At 39.2% G+C, this 21,845-nt stretch overlaps 1 protein-coding gene across 2 annotated transcripts in view; it reads left to right on the top strand.

Moving 5' to 3' along the window:
• Positions 1-21,845, top strand: part of EPHA6 (EPH receptor A6) — a 516,780-nt gene that overhangs the window by 409,215 nt on the left and 85,720 nt on the right. Inside the window, exon 12 of one of the 2 annotated variants that reach the window (XM_040583020.1) lies at positions 21,648-21,770. The exons of the other annotated variant lie outside the window; for it this stretch is intronic. Coding sequence (XP_040438954.1) covers positions 21,648-21,770 — 123 coding nt within the window. The remainder of the gene's footprint in view (positions 1-21,647; positions 21,771-21,845) is intronic. 2 annotated transcript variants of the gene reach the window in all.

Genomic DNA, 21,845 nt, shown 5'->3' with positions numbered 1-21,845 from the left:
CTTTCAAGTCGTATTAGGACAGTGCTAATTCTGGGACCTCTTCTTGGGGGTGTCAGGGTACGCTCGGCTGAGCTGTACGTTATTGTCCGAGCTGCTGCTGTTTCATAAACAGGTATAAAAAAACCAAGATGTCTTTCTGCAGCGTGAACATATGTAACCAACATTGAGATCAGGGCTTTATAGAACTAAGACGTGTCTTCCACTTCCACATCATGCTGAAGGCTGCATCACAGCCTTTCCATGAAAAGTCTGTAAATTAAAGCTATGCTTGACAGCAAACACCTGCCAATGTAACTGTATCTACAAGAGACATGAAAAAATGGTCTCTGACTATTGAAACCCAGGAAGAAACCACTGGTGTTAGGCTAGCCAAACTGGATTCTATAGGTAGCTTAGCTTGATAGTGCCTTACACAATTATTTACAGCACAGCCTTGTCAGGTCTGTGTAATACTGTGGCATTACAAAACAGCAATGCATGCAAGGGCTCTGCTGTGTTCATAATCTTAGTTTGTTCCCCTTCCCCTCAGATTTATCCCAAAGAACTTTCAGTTCTTAAAACTAATTTCCAAGGAATTGCTTCCATTTCTGAACTTTGGCTGCTGGAGGATTTGCACTTGCCACATGTACAATAGGAATCTTTTTAAGGCATTCATTTGCTTTAACAACATTATGTATGTTGTTATTCTCCAGAATTTTCAAATTAATCCCTTCACCAAAGGAGGATGAATGAAGGACAGCACCTGGATTTTTGGTTCTGTGTAAGCTCACACCCTCATGACATCGAGTCTGTGTCTAGAATGACACCTTCAACTCCCTTATCATCCCCGCATTGTTTTGCTTTAGTGACTTTCCAACAGTGAATGCTATCGCAGTTCTGAAATCCTTAGTCAGTCATCTGGCAGATGAAGTTCAAAGCTCTAATCATTGAGTTGCTTTTTAAATTATTGTACATAACCCGTTCAGTGCAAGAAGAGTCCGGAGGTCAGCGTACCTTGCCTTGTCCTTGAAGAAGGCAGAGCAGGAGCATGATCCTCCTTCACTACAATTTCCAGTATGTAGCTGTTCATATCTGATCCATTTTTCATTTTTAAAAAATGCAGGAGATAACAATGATTTTTTTTAATTTTTTTATTTTTTTTTTTTTAGCCAAGGCTTTGTGTTCTAGGTCTTTGAGCCCTTAGTATGATGAATCTAATGGTTGGCCTTTTCTCCAACCTGTTAATAGGCTGAGACTGTTAAATGAAGTTCAGAATTCATTTTGGAAGGTAGATGTGTTTATTACGTATTTTGCAGCACATGTTTCTTACGCAGCATTGCATATTTGGCTGTTATGCAAAAGATTTAGGAAATTTTGTGGCAGCGTTTGTAACATTCTTACCTTGGCCGTGGATGGTGAAATTGTACTCCCAAGAAATGTGATTTTGCAAAGTTTAAATGTTGACCTTGTAGGAGTTAAGTTGTGACTGTTTGAAGCAGGCTACACCATGATACTTCACAGAATATTATTTTGAATATACAGCAAAAAATGTGAGACCTACATTACAGTATTTATCATCGGTTTCTGAAAAGTAAAACCTTTAGGGCCAACAGAAAGCATACGACATTAATAAATTCCATATTAGCATTGTATATAACCTACAGTCTAGCCAGTTTCAGATCTTGACATTTACTTCTGTCAGTAATCTCAGTACATCACAGAGAGCTCACTGACATCTCCAGGCACAGATGTACCTGTTGGAGGCCAAAATGGCTTCAGAGGCCCCCTACCCACCCACCCTTGAACCTGCCCCCTGCACTGGCAGGCACTTGCACCCACCTTGGGCAGCAGAGACATACAGCAGGGTATGAAGACATTATTCATCCCTGAATATCTTTTATTCTGCTTGTGGACAACCCATGGTGACCCAGAGTGGTGGTGAGAGTGTATGAGTGTCATATTAGCCAGTTGGCTTTACATGACATTAGGCATAAAGCTGAATTTCTCTGATGCAGCATAGTATAGCTGTGCACGTAATGATATACAAAACAGCAGAATTTCAGTTGTGTTGTAAATTGTTCAGTAACTGGAGCTGTAAATTTAAATTTGGCTCACTGCCTTTATTTTCCTTTGTATCCTGTTTCATCGATATATATCACAACACATTACTGAATTCTGTGTTGCTGTGGCCAGCAAATTAGCACAAAACCCACAATCACCACCTGCACTGTTAGCCAAATTTACTAGATCAATTTATTAAAATATCATCCAAAATAAAGCACTGAAAGTTAGAGCTGTGGATATGACTGCTGTAACACAGATATAACTAAGTGTCTGTAGCCTTCTTGCAAGATAGATTACCCTTCATGAACTGGTATTCGAAGAACTTAATTAATGTTGATAGTACTGAGTTATTTTTACACATGCATGCAGATATTTCAGACAACACAGCAAACTACCATGCATTCCATTTGTTGAAGGTTGCTGGCAAAAATTAAGAATACGCAATATTGGTTCTCCTGAATGGCACATGCTTAAAAGACATTAGCTTTTAAATTGTGGGGAAAATTAATTTTTTCTTTCACTTATTACATTCTGAGATTTTTTTTTTTTTTTTTTTTCACAAAAAGCAAAGGGCCATTATGTTTTCCTACAATTCAAATCAGTCACGTTTCTGTGTTCTGCTTTTCTATTTCACAGCTAGCAAGCTATACATTATAACTGTCAATTCTGCTGTAACATCTTTCACACAATGATAAGCAATGAGGAAAAGCGTATCTTCAAACAGCTAACGTCTTGTTAGCAGCAGCTTAATCTGACCATGATACAGTATCTAACATAACTAAACTTCTATAATTCTACTTTTATAGGTTACATCTGAGAAACAGGGTTTCACTTCCTTCAGGATCCTTCCCCTTCAGATGTCTGTATTCAGACACACAGGACCTGACCTTCAAAGATATTTGGATGCCTTGATATGAGATGTGGTTCTAGTAGAAAAACAGGTGACAAAAATCATTCCTACCAATAGCCATAAAAAGACAAAGTCCCGTAGATAAGAAATGGACAGATTTATTTTTTTTTTTCTTTTTAAGGAAAAGCATGGTTATCAATTTGCATAATGATCATCATTATTAACTGCAGGTGATCGCATTTCCACGTATCTTCTAAATAAACTATGTAATGTCTTCCTCCACCATGAAAGTAAAGAAGAGTATAGTAAGTTAAAGGGCAAGATAGTTGTATTGTGTAGGTGATATATGAAGGATCGGGGCTTTTTTTAGCACCTGTAACCAGAATATTTGATGGATAACAGGAGGAGACAGGATGGCACTGTGCTGACAGGTTTGATACAACAGCATGGCTGATCTGTTGCCTGTGTAGGAAAACCATATAAGCAATGACAAGAGCAATTATAAATGACAATTGCAATTGCCCGTTAAAGGAGTGAGTGGGTTAAAAAGTGTAGATAAAGCAATCGGTAATCCTGATTCACAAGCTGTGTTTGGTCGATTTACTCTCATAACTTTACATTCATTTTTTGTTCTGTGTAGAGGCAATAACACACCAGTAAATACACATGATTGAGTATTGGTAAAGTCCTGTTGCAACTTTGTTGTTACTAAACCTTTGCTGTGTGGTGAGGGACTCTCACTCAAATTAATACCAAGACATGCTGAGTTTGAGAATAATTGCTAATGATAGCTGAGAGAGGTTCTGCTGTATTTTAAAGCCTAGCAAAGTCAGATTATACCAGCAGCGTTATTTGGTAAACTTCAACCTAATTATTAAATATTACAGTATGCTCGAAGTTGAGGCAGGGTTCTGTCCTTGTAAACGGCAAAGTAAATAAACTTTGTACTGTTTTTCAACAATAAATCTTTCTCTCATAATTCACAGAATGTACAGCATTGGGCTGTGAAGGACAGAGAGGTCATCTTGTCCATTGTCCTGCCTCTAGGCAAATTGGTTGTATTTAAACCGGTCTGGATAGATGGTTGCCTATCCTATTCTCAGAAACCTCTCCTGGTGAAGGTTCCACAGCCTCCCTGGGCAACCTGTGGTGTGCTTAGCTATCATCATACTTAACCTTCCTAGTAGTAAATTCAGTATTGTTTTTACTGCACCTTATGGCTATTAACTCTTTTCCTGTCTGTGGTGGAACACTTTGTGCCTTTCCTCTTTGCAGCAGTATTTTACATTTGTAGACCATTATAATGTCTTTACTGTCTTCAGTAAATCATCCAGGTTCCGTCAAGTCTTTCTTCATGGTATATGTTTGCTAGACCTTTGGTCATTCTTAAAGCTTTACTTTGGACTCTTTCCAGCCAATTCATATCTTTTTTAAAGTATGGCTTTCAAGAGTGGATGCAGTGGATGCTGAGCCTTACCTTCCACTAGCAAGCAGGAAATAAATATTTTAAATGTAAACTGTGTTACTCATATTTAAATATGTGTGGGTTTCAATAGCAACCATTGTTGGGGTTTATTTTGATTTACTATTACCCATAGATCCCCCTCTGTGAACTGCCTGTCTGGTCTTTTCTCCAGGATGTATTTGTGTGGTTGCTTGCTGCCATCTCCACTGACCTGCTGTGTCTTCCAGAATATTGTTCTCTGTTTTCTCACACCTTTCCCTGGCATGCCAAGTCTTCCATTTTGATGTCTCTGAGATTTAGAAACACACTCTTAGTTCTAGTTCACAGTCGTTAAGGAGAAAACAGAACAGCACCAAAAGCCCTGGACCATACTATTTATATCTTTCCAGGTTGGCAGTGAACCTCTAAGGACAGTTTCCTAGCTGTTATTACCCTGACTGTGCACTAGTTTCGTCAGAAATTTTATGTGGAAAGGTGAGGAAAGTCCTAAGGAAAAAGAGTTAAATCACAGAGTACAGATTAGAATACAAGCTCGTATGGATCGTGATGAAATGTAGTCAGGGCTGACGTCTCATTGCCTCAGACTAACTCGCTTACTACCTTTCCTTCTTTTGTGCTGCCATTAGTCTACATTTCCAGTTGTAGTTCTTGTACTGCCAATCACCTAAAGAATGAAAGAGTGGCAACAAAGCTACTGTAGGCTGCAGTGACATAAGATAAAACCTTGTACCAGGAAGGCTGTCACCGTTAGGGGAATATATCTCTGTATTTTCATGGATTACAGTTCGTTCTTGATAATAAGCTAATGGATGTGTCTTGCTTATGGTAGAAGCCTTATCATACCAAGTTTTACCTGTTTCATGATCTTTTGAGTTAAGATGTTACACTAAGACTACACTTTTATGGAAGAAATCTATATTAGATATAAAAATAATAGGGAGGAAGCAATGTTTCTGTCCCATGGCAGATGCTGGGTCTAGATCCATGTCTGATACAAGGAACACAGCTTCTCCTTGAGGTGACAACATGAAAGATGGGAGACAGAATCATGCTGACTGTTAAGTCTCCACTGTTACTTTTGTTAAGAGAAACAGCTGCCATCCTCACTGGCCTAACTAAATTCAAACTTACGTAAGTGTATCAAACTAATAATACATCCCTGGTGCTTTCAATTTGATGCAAAGTTACTTGCAGCGTATTACCCTAATGTTGCCTACAGTTTGCTTGTGGGTGAAGAATTCTTGTTCACCCTCACAGTTTTGTTTGCATTTCTCCTCTTCTTTGCATAAGCCTACTGCCTTACATGTGTGGAAATGTTATTGTGGGGACTTACAAGTTCGTTTATCATAGAATCAGAGAATCTTTTGGGTTGGAAAAAACCTTGAGCTCATCAAGTCTGACAGTATATATGAAGTGTTTAAAAACCCAGGGGGTGGAGTGCTACTGAAGCCACAATCGTTACAACTAAATAATTTAATAATGCTGGAACCTTGTTACAGAAGAGTTGTTAACTGTAGTGAACGTTATAAATAATATTAGTCTTCCCTAGTCCAGTGGATTTTAGGTATCTAAGGATGGAGGTGTGTATCTTAGTACTTCTGCAAACCTCAGAAAATGCACATCTCATTAAACTAAACAGCTACAAGATAGCAACTAGATTTTTATTGGTAAGTTGAGGTCCTTAAATAACTTTTTAAAACTACGGTAAATGTTTCTGTCACTACCAAAAATATAGCTCAGTTCTTTGTGCTTTCTCATATGGCATATACTGACAATCTTTATGGACCGATAGTATTGGTGTTAGCACTTTTAACCATGTCATGCTGCCAGGTTCTAGTTAGCAGCTGTCTGAGTTAAAGCCTTCACAGAAGAAATAAGAGAATCCAACGTGTAAATATACCCTAATTCTCCTAATACGCAAAGTTAAATAGATCATCTTGTATGCTTGAGCTTTGATTAATTGGATGAATGTTTGAGTCATTAAAACTATTCCACAAAAGCTGTACCCCTTCTCTGGTTCACCTCTCTTTAAATTTTACATTTGTTTTCAAGTCTTTGAATAAGGAATTAAATAATAAGTTTTTCAATATTCTGTGTTGCTTAGGCCTACCAGTTCACTTGGCCAAACTAGTGATGAAACAGGACATGCCAGACCAACATCAGTAATGAGTTGAAGGGGGAATGCCAGCAGTGCGCTACAGATTAATATGTAAGGACAAATTATGGTCCACAGAATTACCTGAACTAGAGTAAGAAAGAGCCTTGAGATCAGTCTCCTGTCACCCTAAAATAGAGAGACCATCAGCCCTAGGGAGCTGCTAGTTCATCAGGTAGTTATGGTAGTGCTTGTCCAGATGTCACACACAGTCTGTGTATAAACCTCTGCCTCAAGCGGTTGTATTGTGGTCTTTACTACAGCTTAAAGGCTCATACCTAAATTTCTGGTGGAAGGCAAGAATCCTGAGATATCTTTAACAGCAGATTCATATGAAGAAAAAGAATTAAATCATGGATTGGTAATTTTCTCATATAAATGATCTGATATTATATTTTATGGAAACATGAGAGTTGGATGTGAAGAAAAGGAACCTTTGGTTATTTACATCATCTTCTTTCTAATGCAAGGATTGCTATAAACAACTGTAGTTATAATCCTTTGGATAGAACAGAGCGAGTACAGAACAGAAAAGAAAGGAACTTCTTGAGAAGGTGGTAATACCATTTTGTTTTAGCAAGCTGCAGATAGGTTTCTCTGAGTAAGGAAGAGTTTCTCTTTATCTGAAACCAGACACATCCTCCTCCCATAGGAATCAAAGCACTTGTGTGGAGTATTGCCAGCTGGGGTGTGCTTCCCACATACAGATCAATTTTCCAGTGCATAGAAGTAAAAGTTGCTGAAAGTAACTATTTTCAGTGATTAGCAAGAAATCTTTGAAATGTGAAAGTGGAACAGTCATATTATGCACTGAAAATCTGTTTAGACTTGTTTGAGTTATGGTCTGTTGAGAAGTGCCATGTGTTTTCTGCGTTCTGCTCTGGAGCGCAAGTGGGAACTTTAATGGCAGAGGGTTGCAGTGAACCGACCCACCCATGCATTTTGCTTCCTGATCTCTTTCAGCGTTGCAGCTCCAGCCAAGGCAGATAAATTATTTCTGCTTCTGCTATTCTTCTAGCACTATCATCAACATCCACACAAAATAATGCCATTATTTTAATTGAGTTTTCATCTGTAAACTGTGTATTCAGAACCTATTCACTCAGCCCATCACTACGTTCTTTGCACATTTCTGACCTCTAAATTCCTTTCTTCCTCTCTACAGCGAGTCTTGCTTTATCCATTTCACAGGCTATAATTATCTTTCTGATTCTTAATACATACATGGTTCAGGTTCCAGATGAATAAATAATTTAGATGAAAACTGTCTGGGATCCTATCCAGACTCTTGGAGTTTTGGTGGGAAATGCAGCTTGCAAAACCTACTGGTTCTTAAATCTTACAATTCACAGATAAACATAGCCTTGGCACTGGTTATAAAACAGGAGTAGATAATAAAACTGTTAAGGGGGACACAATTGAAAGAGATATAAATGTGGAAAAAAATATTTTTTTAAAAAAACACCATAATTAGATGGTGTGAGTTTGCAGTCTTCCATTTAAGTATTTTTGTAATATAAGCACAAAACGCTAATGACAGTCCTGTAAACGCATTTTAAGAGGCAAATGTATTCAATCTGACATTTCAGAATAGATTCATGACTACATCTATCAGTAAATATTGTCATTTTCCTACTAAACTTTAACAAGGTAATTTCTGCTGAATAAAATTTGAAAGCAAATAAGTTTAGCTGATAATGACTTCTTTTCAATATTTCATCTAGAGGAGCATAAAACGGATTTTTCATAATAGTGGGAATCTGAAACAAACTACTGTACTGTTGCTAGAATTCACATAATTGATTTCCTTTCTTCCTGAAACAACAGAAACATGTATTACTTCTCCCTGGGTTGGTAATAACTTAACCACTTTGGAAATGAGTCTCCGCTCTCCTTTTTTTGCTCTTTTCCTCTCAGCTGTTGTGGAATACACTCTTCAGCACACACATGCTGGTTTGCTGCATTGGATAAGATTGGCAATTCACTTCCAAATTTCAATTAATGCCTTTATAAGCATTGAAAAATGTGACTTGGTGGCCTGTGTAAACTCTGACTGCCCAGTATTCATCTTGCCACAATCACCATTGCCAGAACTAGCACAAGGAAGATCAGATGGAAGGGGTTTCTCACATGACATTCACCCTTAACACCAAGTGCTCTTTGAGCTCGACGGAAAATCCTCTGAATACGCTGATATCCACAAAGAGATAATCAACAAGCACAGCTAATACTTTTTGGTCAGTAGCATTTCCCAAAAAAAGGAAGCAAAAGGCCCATGCATATGCCACAGCCCACCAGATATAGATTCAGGGAGGCTGCCTGCAACCTGGCTTCTGACATGGGTTGTCAGGTGTGAGCTGGGACACCTTCGCTGAGCACAGGCATAGAGGTTTTTCTAATCTAGCATATAGCCTTGTAAATGTAGACCAGTATATAATATATTTCTTACCAAAGAGTTCATCTGAGTTCATGATAGTGATCCTCCTGCTTCTAATCTTGGCATCACTTACTTGAGGGAGTCACTTGGTGTTTGTAACCAAGAAGAAAATCAAACCTTTGTACTTAATGGCATTGATATTACTAAAAATGTGAATTATGAATGGTATGAATGTGAACAGCGAAAGGAATCCTCACCTGCAATTTATACTCTACATTTGTTTAACAAAAAAATCACTTTTTCTCAATTGACTTGTCGGAACTTCAGCCCCAAGTGTTTTTTTTTAACTGAAAACAGTGAGCCTTTTTCAATTATACTAATTACTGTCTAAAAGTGGAAAGCATTTATCTCCTACTCCTTGTTCACACTGTTACAGGCTAACAGGCTAAAGGAGCAGATAATCAGAGCTTTAGTTGCAGAAATGCAGTGTACAGCAGGCTGCCTGAATACATTCATCTCCAGATGCTGCCCCTAAAAAGGTATTTCACTCATTAAAGTAAAACTCACTGCAGTTTTTAAACATGAAGGACAAAATTAAAACCTATTATCTCTCTTTTCATGGAAATGCCATGAAAAAGGACATCTGAAAATTTAAAAGCCCCCGGAACTTCTTAACCACTCCTTTTGTAAGACCACAAAGACATTTTACATGGGAGGCTGCTGTCTTAAAAGGATGAAGAATTCCACATTATAGCAATGCTCAGATTTTACTCAGGATCTTTCCTTCCAAAATCACAAAAACTGGGTGACCAAAAGATGACTGAAATGAAATTTGTATTATCATAGAATCACAGAATGCTTTGGGTCGGAAGGGACCTTAAGGAACATCTCGTTCCAGCCCCCTGCCAGGGCCAGGGACACCTTCCACTATACCGGGTTGCTCCAAGCCCCGTCCAGCCTGACCCTGAGCACTGCCAGGGATGGGGCAGCCACAGCTGCTCTGGGCAACCTGTGCCAGTGCCTCACCACCCTCACAGGAAAGAATTTCTTCCTAATATCTGATCTAAATCTATCTTTTTCTTAGTTTAAAGCCACCGCCCTGTCCTACACTCCACGCCCTTGTAACAAGCCCCTCTCCCGCGTTCCTGCAGGGCCCCGTCAGGCACTGGCAGGGGCTCTCAGGTCTCCCCGCAGCCTTCTCCTCTCCAGGCTGAGCCACCCCAGCTCTCCCAGCCTGTCTGCACGGGAGAGGGGCTCCAGCCCCCAGATCATCTTCATGACCCTCATCTGAACTTGCTCCAACGGGTCCATGTCCTTCTTATGCTGGGGGCTCCACAGCTGACCGCAGCACCCATGTGGGGTCTCATAGGAGTGGAGCAGAGGGAAGAACCACCTCCCTTGACCTGGTGGCCACGCTGCTTCTGATGCAGCCCAGGATTCAGTTGGCTTTCTGGGCTGCAAACACACATTGCCAGCTCACGTTGAGCTTCTCATCCACCGACAGCCCCAAGCGTTTCTCCTCAGGGCTGATCTCAATCTATTCTCCACTCAGCCTGTATTTGTGCTTGGGATTACCCCAAGCCATGTGCAGGACCTTGCACTTGGCCTTGCTGAACTTCATGAGGTTCTTACAGGACCCACCTCTCAAGCCTGTCAAGGTCCCCCTGGATGGCATCCCCTCCCTCCAGCGTGTTGACAGCACCTCACAGCTTGGTGTCATTGGCAAACTTGCTGAGGGTGGGCTCAATTCCAGCGTCCATATCCCTGACAAAGATATTAAACAGCACTGGTGCCAATACTGACCCCTGAGGAACACCACTTGTCACTGGTCTCCTCTTGGACATCGAGCCATTGACCACAACTCTTTGAGTGCAAACATCCAACAATTCCTTATGCACTGAGTGGCCCATCCATCAAATCCATGTCTCTCCAGTTTAGAGACAAGGATGCCATGTGGCATAGTGTCAAATACTTTGCACAAGTCCAGGTAGATGACATCAGTCACTCTTTCTTTATCCACCAACGCTGTAATCCCATCATAGAAGGCCACCAAATTTGTCAGTCTACAATTTGCCTTTGGTGAAGCCCTGTTTTCTGTCGCAAATCACCTCCCTCTCTTCTATGTGCCTTAGCATAGTGAAGATTGAGGCAAAGACGTCATTGAGTACCTCAGCCTTCTCCATATCCTGGGTTACCAGGTCTCCTGTTTCCTTCCAGAGAGGGCCGGGAAAATGCCGGCCTTTTGTCACTGATGTACCTATAAAAGCTTTTCTTGTTGCCCGTGATGTCTCTGGCCAGCTTTAATTCTGTCAGGGCTTTAGCTTTCCTAACCTGATCCCTGGATGCTTGGACAATTTCTCTGTATTCCAATTTATATTGCTAATTATGAATGGGCCAATCATTCCCCAAAATCATGATATCTACCAAATGAATCACAAAGGGTTTGGCCAAAATTGCAGGTTTGGGTTTTTTTCTGTCATGAGAACTGTAATTTTAAATTATTTTGTTTCCAGCTAATTTGATAATACATGCGTGATCATGAAATCCAAATGTACAGCACAGAGTGCTCAGAACGGTGTTCTGTGTATCACACAGAAGTATAAATACATAAAGATTATTGTATAGCATTGTGCTAAAGCTATGTTCAGTTTGAGCACTGACTGAAAAATACTTATTTAATATACAGCTCACACAAGATTGTTTTTCCCATAACAGCAGAGTATTTCCAATTACTATTCCATTAAGACTACAAAGATGATTCAACACAACAGTTGTTATTGCTGTTAAAAGCCTTAATCATATTAATGTTGTCACACCAGTCCTCTCAGCAACTAGAACTTCAGTCAGCATTGACATTTAACACATCACAAAATAAATGGCTATACTGTTTGTAGAACTCTTTTCAAGCAGTTCCCTCATTTTTTCTACCCCAAATTGCCTGTTTGTCTAGAAGCAGCAAGGAAATTAAATTAGATGTTAATATTCTACCCAAATATTCTGTAAGTTCCATCAGTTCCTCTTTAGAAATTGTAAGCTTCTTTCAGCATTTGCTTTTTCTCCCAGAGAAGTCGTTAAGTAAAGCCAAAACTTGCTATAATTGGGATTTTCTAAAATAGTCTTATTCTGTGTAAATATTCCTAAGTCTGAATTTATTCCCATCCGCCAATCAAGAAATAAGAGAACTCCAGCACGTTAGGTTCCTAGGAAAGCGTTGTCTGTCACGGGGATTTCAAGGTTAAACTCAGCAGGGTTGGGGACCTGAACTGCAGCTTTGCCCAACCACGTGTTTGTCTTCTTCGTATTTTTCAGACTGACCCTGTAAATTTAAGTCTGGAACAGAGATTAGGAGACTTGATATAGAAAAACAGGCTTTTAAAAATTATTTTCACAAAGAACTAGGTTATAGTGGTCTGCTTCTCGGAAATGAGACCAAAACATGTGGATGTTTTGTTATTCCCAAAGCAAGAAAATTAAGGAAATTCAGTTAAAATCAAACTGAAAAATAAACCCCCAAAAGCACGGAAATGAATAATCCAGGCACCTGAACTACTCATTGTGCTATCATGCAAAAACCTTGCAGTGAAAATAAGCAAAGCGACATTCATAGAAAACAGGTCCTTTATTATTATTATTACTTACTGTCACTGGCGAAGAAAACAGAAATGTTTTCAGACACACAAAGCCTTCTTCAGGTTATTTTGTTGAGCCTGGGTGCCAGAAAGCTTCCCTGCTCTTCCCCCAAAAAATTGCTTGGATACTAAGAGACAGACATCTGGGTTTGTGTAAGATTTCCATGAGGCCATCACAACTCCATCAGTGCTTGTGTCATGGCAGTGCCTCTGGCCCCACACTAGGTCAAGCAAAAGCAACACTAAGTCCCCCGTAGCCTACTGGCAGAGGCAGAAAAAGAAAAGAGGTTGACATTACAGTTGCTTCATATATTTCATAATACACCTTCCAGGCTGAAGTTCACTGCAGGACATGAGTGTACTTCACTGTAGGTGGCTGGTTAAAATGAAGTCTGGGTTTTGATGGAAATTCCTTTTCCTATATAAATACTATATGTGATTAATAAGGGCTAAAAAAAATCTTTACGGTGGTTCTGCATTGAAATGCAGCTTGATGCTGAATATTAAAAAACTCAGGTCAGGCCCTTCAAAATCATGGCACAGTCCTAGAATAACAAAATACTAAAATTTACTCTAAGCTTTCTAAGCTTTCTTTTTTCCTAAACATCAGCAAGCATGTTCATTGTGTATTTCCTTGAATTTCTACTGAAATTATTAAAGCTCTTATTTTAAGGAAAAAACACGTGACAAGCGGGCCAGAATGTACAGATTGATTAAGTTGAGCGTACAGTTGTTTGTCACAGCTAGGCCAGTCCAAAGCAGGTAAGTATTTATCCAAATCTCTTCCAAACCTCTTCCAAACCAAAATGTAAAGTTCTTTCATCCGTCCTCCTGTCCCCGCTTCTGCTTGCGCTGTTCTTAGGTACAAAGCACACAAACCTCCATACACCTTTTTCCTTCTTCCAAGCACGTGTGTTTCTAGTGTTCATCTCTCTTTTGCTTTTTCTAATAAGTATATCTGCTCCAAAGCTTTTTAAAAAGAGCTCTTTAGGAATTTTTAGTAAGTTTTGCCATTGTTTCTAACTGCAAACTGATCCATCAACAAAAGTGCCATCTTCTGCTCCCTGGATTTCTTAGAGTCGTCCTCTACATGTGGGTTGTTTTCTATCGCTCTTTGCGCACATCTGCACCGTGGAAATTTTGATCACAGCGTGTTGTGGTACTGCTGTTTCCAGTGATCTAACGGCTCTCTTTCAGAGCCATTTATGAATCTGGGCTCCTTAGATACTTCGGAAGCCTGCTGCGCTTCTCGGAATAGTCACCGACCTGTAGGCAAGATCCAGCTGAGAGTAACGGCAGGTGACTTTTGAAACAGGGCAGTCCCGCTGGTTATGGGGCGCAGCAGCTTGTTACTTTCCAGTCCTTTCTGAGAGAGACACTTTCCTATGCAGAATAACAGGGCGGAATTATGTTGTTCAAAAATAAAATTTTCAAGTGCACACAATCTCTCTAAGGTATGGCCAGAAAAAAAAAAAAAAAAAAAAAAAAAAAAGGAATGTTTAAGCATCTGTTATTCCATTTTTAAGACTATTCAGGATAAATATATGATGCAGTTTGTTAAATTTCTTAGAGAGCTTTTCCTGAAGTGTATTTTAAGGTAACCCACCACAAATATTCATAAAATCCATTTTGTTTCCATTAATAATATTCATAATTTGGGATGAGCTAAATTCTCTATTTTAAACACACAGCAGAGTTTATTCTGAGATGAAATCACCAACGGTGGCTATGTAATAGCACCCCAAAAAATGAAGCAACTGGCCACTCTTTGATGCACGGTGTTGCAGACAAGTTCCTGTGATCCTTCTCCTTCTTTGGGCCACTGTCCTGTGAGAACTAAAGCTGAACCTGGGTCATCTTCTGGAGTGAAATGCTGAAACCTGAAGTGAGATAGGCACTCGGAGGCAGACAAAAGGAGCTCGGGATCATTCCCGGGGTGTGGGCAGCTGCATTGCAGACTTACAATGTGGCTGAAGCTCATTGCAGCTCCCTTCTACACAGGGCATGTGATCTTCCTTTCCATGGGCACTGTCAGGGAGACAGTATGTACCCATGCCACATCCTAGGACAAAAGCGATGCCTCCCTAAATCTCTAATCTTAAGAACTAGCAAGAGCACCCAGATTTTCTAATAGAGACCACACAGCTTGGGTGACTATTCCCCAACAGAGATTCCTGTCAGCTTCAGTTTTTAGACACTGCTTTGTAATTGAAATTGTGAAAATTCATTATCTGAAAAGCTTCTGCCAAATAACTCCCTATATTGCCTAAGTAGACAGGTGGCGGTCAGTCTCTTCTCCCAGGTAACAAGCAATAGAACAAGAGGAAATGGCCTCAGGTTGTGTCAGGGGAGGTTTAGGTTGGATATTAGGAAAATTTTCTTCACTGAAAGGGTGGTCAAGCTCTGGAACAGGCTGCCCAGGGAGGTGGTGGAATCACCATCCATGGAAGCGTTCAAAAACAGTGTAGATGCGGTGATTAGGGACATGGTTTAGTGGTGGGCTTGGCAGTCCTGGGTTAACAGATGGACTTCATGATCTTAAAGGTCTTTTCCAACCTAAATGATTCTATTTAAAAAACAAAACAAAACAAAAACAAACACAAAAAAACCAACCAAACAAACTCTGTTCCAGACCAGAATAGGCACAAAAGTCTTTTGCTGGTTTAGATGTTGACATGAGTTCCTTTAGAAGAAATTCCAGTCTCACTGGTTAAAAGTACCACAGCGAGCAGTCCTCAGCTGCATCCCTCTGACAGCAGTTTATGTTTTGTTTTCCTTATTCTTCTATTCATATCTCTTGGTATCTTTCTAAATCTACTAACGTAAATGATATAATTTCCACTGTAGTTGTTCCCTTGGAGATATGTCAGGAAATGACTGTTTCTAACTGAATTTGTCAGAGTCTACCTGGTAAATGAAGATGTTCTAAGTTTTACATTGACTGTATTTAGGATATTTAAGTATTCTAACGGTACTTTCTACTTTGAGATAAGACTGCAAGCTCTGTATTTTACAATGGTGAAAGTAAAAATTCAGGCTGTTTTAAAAGTTGCTCAGACAAAGGCAGTTGAAGACCTGTGGGTTCTTGAAAGTGTGTTCAGGAATGACAGGATTATTTGTGAGTGCTCTGAGGTGATGTCATTTACTCGAGAGGAATGTGGGGAAACAAAATTAAACCACCCTTTGAAAATTTGCTGCAGAACAATTTATAGTACAAATATAACTGCACAGCAAAATGCATTTCATACAGGTTTCAGTTTGTCTAGTTTATGTTCCTGGGATCAGAATTTAGCCTTCCAAATTTTTGGCTGTGTTATTTGCAAGGTAATGGAAATCTTCCCATGGTTTGGTTGGACTGGATGAGCTCCAGAAGTCCCTTCCAACCTCAACCATTCTGTGATTCTGTGATTTCAATGGGGGTAAGCACACTCGGTTTTGTTAATTGCTGTTGTGCTCTAATATTGTATGATGCGTATTGCAAATTATTGTTTAGTGATCTTGAAAATTAGATTTTCCTAAGACGTATAAGTTATAGAGGTAAAAATTTAGGCATATCACTTTATACTCGATCACCTTTACTTGTGTGTGTTAAAAAACTCAAACATAATTTTTTTAAAAGCATATTCTAAATCTCCAGATTAATGCGTTCAAAACAGTTAAAAATAATTGTATAGATCCGTGTTTTCTAAATGCACTGGAAATATGATCCAACAAATTAATTGGGGATAAATTCTAACCCTGATTCTGAATTTTTTTCCCATTCCAAGTCAAGTATTTTGAATGCTCTACAAATTGTAACCTGACATAATTTCAAAGTTTTTTAAAGCCCTTCCTTATGAAAACCTTCCATATGTTCCCCCATAAAAGATTATGATGTGCAATTCCTGGTGATCTGGGAAGGATAAATCAATAAAACCATGTGAGAGACAAGTCGACTGTTTTTCAGTACTTTCCATAATGGATGTGTTACAAATAATTTTGGCGAAAATGCTCTAACCCTTCTAGCTTCCCTGAGGAAACACTAGTAATGATAAAACCCAGGTTTTATTTTAGAGTGGAAGGTGCTCGTAACAGAAGCCAGCCGTCTCCCAACATTAAGTGATAACATGGGATAATTCCCCTATGCAGAAGCAGGAAAACACTTTCTACATTCTGTCCTCTAGTATTTCATAATTAAATGGTACAGTCCTGCCATCATGAGAGTGCAGCTGGGAGTGAAAAGCCTGAAGTAATTTCATTGCTTTCTGCCAAACTGAACACAAAAGCTCATCTGCAGAGTTCCTAAGAAATTTCCCTTAGCTGTATTTTGCAGCCGCTCTATGGAAAGCATCAAGACAACTGACTGTATAGAAAAAAATATCATTGGGTTTTTTACATTAAATACACTAACCGTGATTTTCTTCCTTTTTTTTCCAAATTATAAACAAAATCTATGAGGAAAGAGTAACAGACTAAAGTCTTTTTTTCATGCCATTAACAGATGGTACTAGTAAAAAATAACTGACAGTAAGTGTGATGTCTCTGGAACTTCTCCTTCTAGTTTGTTAAAGCCAAAGAGCTCCTTGTGAATTTGAAGCTATTATAACAATGCACAAAAATATACAGCACCTGAAATGGTCAGTTCCACCTGCAGAAACTATTGGATAAGTTTAAAGTGTAATAAATAAGAAACAACAACAAATAACAAGCCTGAAGAGCAGTCTGCATCTTCAGCAGGCTTTCTAATAACCTACTTCAACCAGGTCGTTAGACACAACGTAGAGACTCTAGAAATAGTCTTTTTTCAAAGAAAATATCCAGAAATTACACTAAGGTCGCACACATAACACTTCTCAGCTGGCTCAATCCCAGAGAGTTTTAAAGTGCATATTAGCTAGATCCTTTTAAATGCCTTTTACTATAGCTCACAAGTGCTCGCCCACCACCACTCCCATTCAAACAAGTTGTGTGCTTTGCTGTAGCCCACTGTGTTCCACCAGCATTGCACCAGGCGCATTTGATGCCATTCTCTTCATCCATCCATCCATCCATCCATCCATCCATCCATCCATCCATCCATCCATCCATCCATCCATCCATCCATCCATCCAGTACTATTCTTGAGCCACGTGGCAGAACTTTCTCACCCTCGTAGATCTAGGGCTCTGCAGCCCAGTTACATTGCCAATAACCCTAGGCGGTGGGATGTGCCTTTGGTGTGGGCAGAAATGACCGTTTCTTCTGGCTGGCCCTGCTGTCATGATGCAAGTGCTAATAAATGTGTGTGAAATAATGTATATGCTCTGAAGCTGAATTAAGCATAGGTATTTCCCCTACCCAGCTATCTACTCTTGCCCTTCTGCTCAGTGTGATAATACGCTACTAAAATTATGCCAGTTTAGGATGCTATACCAGCGATTTCCCTATCAAATTCTACAATTTGTGGGATGATATTCCCCCTGGAACAACAGATGAAGGTGGAAGGCAGGCTAATTGATTCAGCACTCCCCCACCGTCTCTGAGCACAGGCACTTAGCTGTAATAATTGTGAAACAGAAGAATTTACGTCAAGTTATAAACTGGTATCACAAGACTCAGTAAATGGTGTATACTTCATGAACTGTCAGCTACTCAGAGTGTTGCCATATATTTTTACTGTTTCAATGCACTTTTCCAGCTAATATCCGTAACTAATGTTGTTCCCCTTGTTAAGGAGGGAGGGGGGAGAGGTTGGGGTTTTTTCTTGATAAATCCATGCCTGTAAGCTGCTAAATAACAGCTGCATTTCAGGGGGCTGAGCTAAATAACAGCTGCATTTCAGGGGGCTGAGCAGTCATGGCTTATTATTCATCTCTGCTTTTCCCAGTTTAGAACCAGTAAGACCTTATACTGAAAGCTTCTACTGCAAAAACGAGTGATAATTTTTATATAAAACAGAATGGATGTAGAGCACTAGTCTCTGCATGGTGTGCACTGGCAGAACATTATTTCTCAAGAAAGCTGGTTAATGAAAGTGATAATATGCTAGCATCTGGAAAGTATACAGTGTGGTTGCTTTAAAGGGATTGTTTAAATCCAGCATTAAGATTTCTATTGCTAGCATACACCTCTCAAAAACAAATGTTGCTTTTGCAATTTGGAGCGTAAAGCAGCAGGATATAAAGCAGCAGGCGCATTTTTGGTGGACATTTTCTTTAGTTAAGCATGGATCCAATATGGAAAAAGAGGAAAAACTACATCTTCATTGTTCAATAATAAGAAAAAATAATGTTCAAATAGAAGGAAATGCAATTCTTGTTCATTGATTTCCACACAGAAGTTTATAATATCTCTGAGAAGCTGGTGTTTTCTTTTCAATATCATGTTCCCCCCTCCCTTCTTTGTTATGTTAGCAGAGAGCTTTCTCCCTTTCTCTTGAACACAATTGTTTGTTGCAGATTTTCTTTCACCTATTTCATGAATGTTTATGCAAACAAGTAAAAATTTGAGTTAGCTTCTAAATTACTGTAAATGCCCAAAGCTGTCATCAAGCCTCTGTCCTTCTGGTGGTGGTTGATGGGACTTAAAAGAATTCATTTTCTTTCCCAACTACCTGCAATGATACTCAACATCCACACACATAGCTCTGTAATGGAGTTTGAAACCCTCTTCACGTTGTGCAGGCGATAATACCAAAAAAGCGCCCATTTGCTCATTCTGGGACATATGCTGTCTTTTAATTTAGGACCATGCATATTTTAAGATAAATGAACTTTCGGCATCTCCTTTGTCTGCATTTTTATGTTGATGGACACTGATCAGGGCTGAATGTTATCAATCTTGTCCTTTTCAGAAGCTGTTTGAGGACTTCTAGAAGAGAATAAATGAGGTCTTGTTCTTGCAACTCTGTACGCTCCTTAATCAGAGACATTTCTGAGGTGACAGTAGACTATTTGGATGGGATTCATTTGCCTAAAATGACACAAAGTGCCTACTCTTCGATACCCAACTGCTGCTTTGCCTCTTGCTGCCACTTTCAGAGAGTGCAAATCTGCAGATCGTGTCATGCCTGCCACTCACATGTGAATGTCTCAAATTTTCTAGAGCATCTCACATGACACAAAGCACTTACACTTTAGCGACTGAATCCTACCTTTGAAGTGTAAGAGAAAAACATCATTTATATGCATTCTTTTACTTATTTGCTGCTTATAAAGCCTCAATAATTTTAGCCCTCTAGCTCTCTTAGTATTTACAGATTTAATTGCTCCAAAATGTGCTGCTCCTTGTTTTTATTTCTGAATATGTACAATAAGTAAAATATATTTTATTTTGTCTTCATTACTTTCTATAACAAAGTAACTTATTGTAAGACAGGAAACTTGAGTTATTTTCCATTTAACACCATTTAAATATAGGAAAATGTCAATGGTGAAGCTCAAGCTGTTTGGCTTTCTGAAGGTCTGGACGTATGACATGTGACTGTACGCTATGGTTGGTATAATCCGTATTTTGAAACAGAGAAGCAAAGTTTTATTTGACAAGTCTTCATATGTTCATCATTTAGCCTTCCTGTTTTAAGATGCTGTTTAGTACCAAACATCTTGGAGTTAATGCAACCATTTTCCATTTTCAAATTTCATTTCTGTGTACCACATTCTGGACTCTCCATCTGTGATCACTTCTGAAAATATTTTAAAAAGAAAGCCCTGGAATTTGGAAACATTTTCACAAGAATGCCAAAGCCTTTTCTGGAGTGGCCAGAGGAAAACATTATTATACCTTATCTTTAACTAATCAGATATAAAAATACTGCATCCAGAACTCTGATTAAATTAATTTGTTTTCCACAGACTGCAGTAGGTCTAATAGCAAAATTAAGGGGCAAGTATATTGAGAGGAAAGAATAGTACTCTTGCTTAAAAATAGAAGAGAAAGATTCAAAGCTCTCTTAGGCTACTTTAAGCTCAGCAAATACATATGTGTGTTTTGAGGCTAAATTTTCCTTGCTATATTTTTACTAGTTTAAAAAAAATCCCAACTGTTGCATAAATTTTAAGAGGGACATTTATTTTTCTCACTGTGTATAAACATTAAGTTGTTTTCTATCTCTTAGAAGAACAACTATGAAGTACCTGCAAGATGATGAAAAGAAATTTGCCATTGCCTAAATTTTTGGATAGATGCTTGCTTGATGTACTTGCAAAAATATAAAAATTATTCTAATTGTTGATTTAAAATTATTGCTAGGTGGGAGAATCTTGGCTCTGTGCTTTTAGGCAAGATGTGTAGAGCTCTCCTTTCAGATCCACCTTTGCTGGCATTCTCTGAGCACTGACATGATGGGATGATGCCTCTAGATCTCTGTACATAGACTGAAGCTGAAACAGTGGATCAAATGATAGAGAGTCCGTATTTATCATCACTCAAATAGATATGTCACAAGTACTTACGTTAAAAGAGATGGATCAGATAATCGTTTCCAGATATAAAACTGTACGTTTAGACTACGAGAAGAATATGAAGTTTATTATGTTGAAAGCATAAAATGTGCAAGCTTCTGGTGAGAGCAAAGCAGAAAGGCGTCATGTCTATACTCCTGGTTTTCACCTATATCAGCTTATTGACAGATGCTGGGAGATGCAATGGAAGCTCTGACTGTTGTAGCTGCCCTGATGCAGAAGTCAGTAATGCAGCTGCAAATTCTGGTTCCCCTTCTCCCCTTGCTTGACATGACTTTTGTTAGGTGGTTTGTCAGGTATCTTTAAAATACTGGTATAAAACACAGCTTTGCTGGCATAGCTTCACCTCTGCTGGGCTCTTTGATTTGTATACAAACATGTAAAATGTCTCTACGGTAGCGTCATTTGGAATGCATTATGAATATTCAATAGGGGTAATCTGCCTGTAAAACACCAAATTTTTCCGTTCCTCCTAGAAGTGCTGGAATTCTCCATTTGCAACACTTGCAGGAATTCTGGTTAAAGCTGTGTATTGTATGACTTGGTTGAAAAGCAAACAAAGACTTTTAACTGCTTTGTAAAATCTGTTCCAGTGAAACCACTGTTAACTCTGCAGAGATTTGGTTATTCTTTCTTTAAACAGTCAACTTCTTTTATCAGCCAAAGAACAAGTCATTTGATTAATGATCATTTTTATCTCTTTGAAAGGATCCTTTCCGACCATTGGGGTGAAGTCTCTTTCGAGATTCCTGAGGGCGGGATTTTTAAATAGCATCCTGGCCTCACATCCAGTGTCAGGGGGTGGATCTTTACCCCCCAGCATTTCCTCTGGTAGGTATTCCAGCCTATTCCCCCACATCAGTTTTTCCCTTCACCCTCTGCCCCCTCCACACATCTTAGGGAAAT

Source organism: Falco naumanni, chromosome 2 (genome assembly GCF_017639655.2).
Source record: "Falco naumanni isolate bFalNau1 chromosome 2, bFalNau1.pat, whole genome shotgun sequence".
NCBI lineage: Eukaryota > Metazoa > Chordata > Aves > Falconiformes > Falconidae > Falco > Falco naumanni.
Note: the sequence above shows the minus strand (reverse complement) of the source record. Positions and strands in the feature narration are given on the sequence as shown.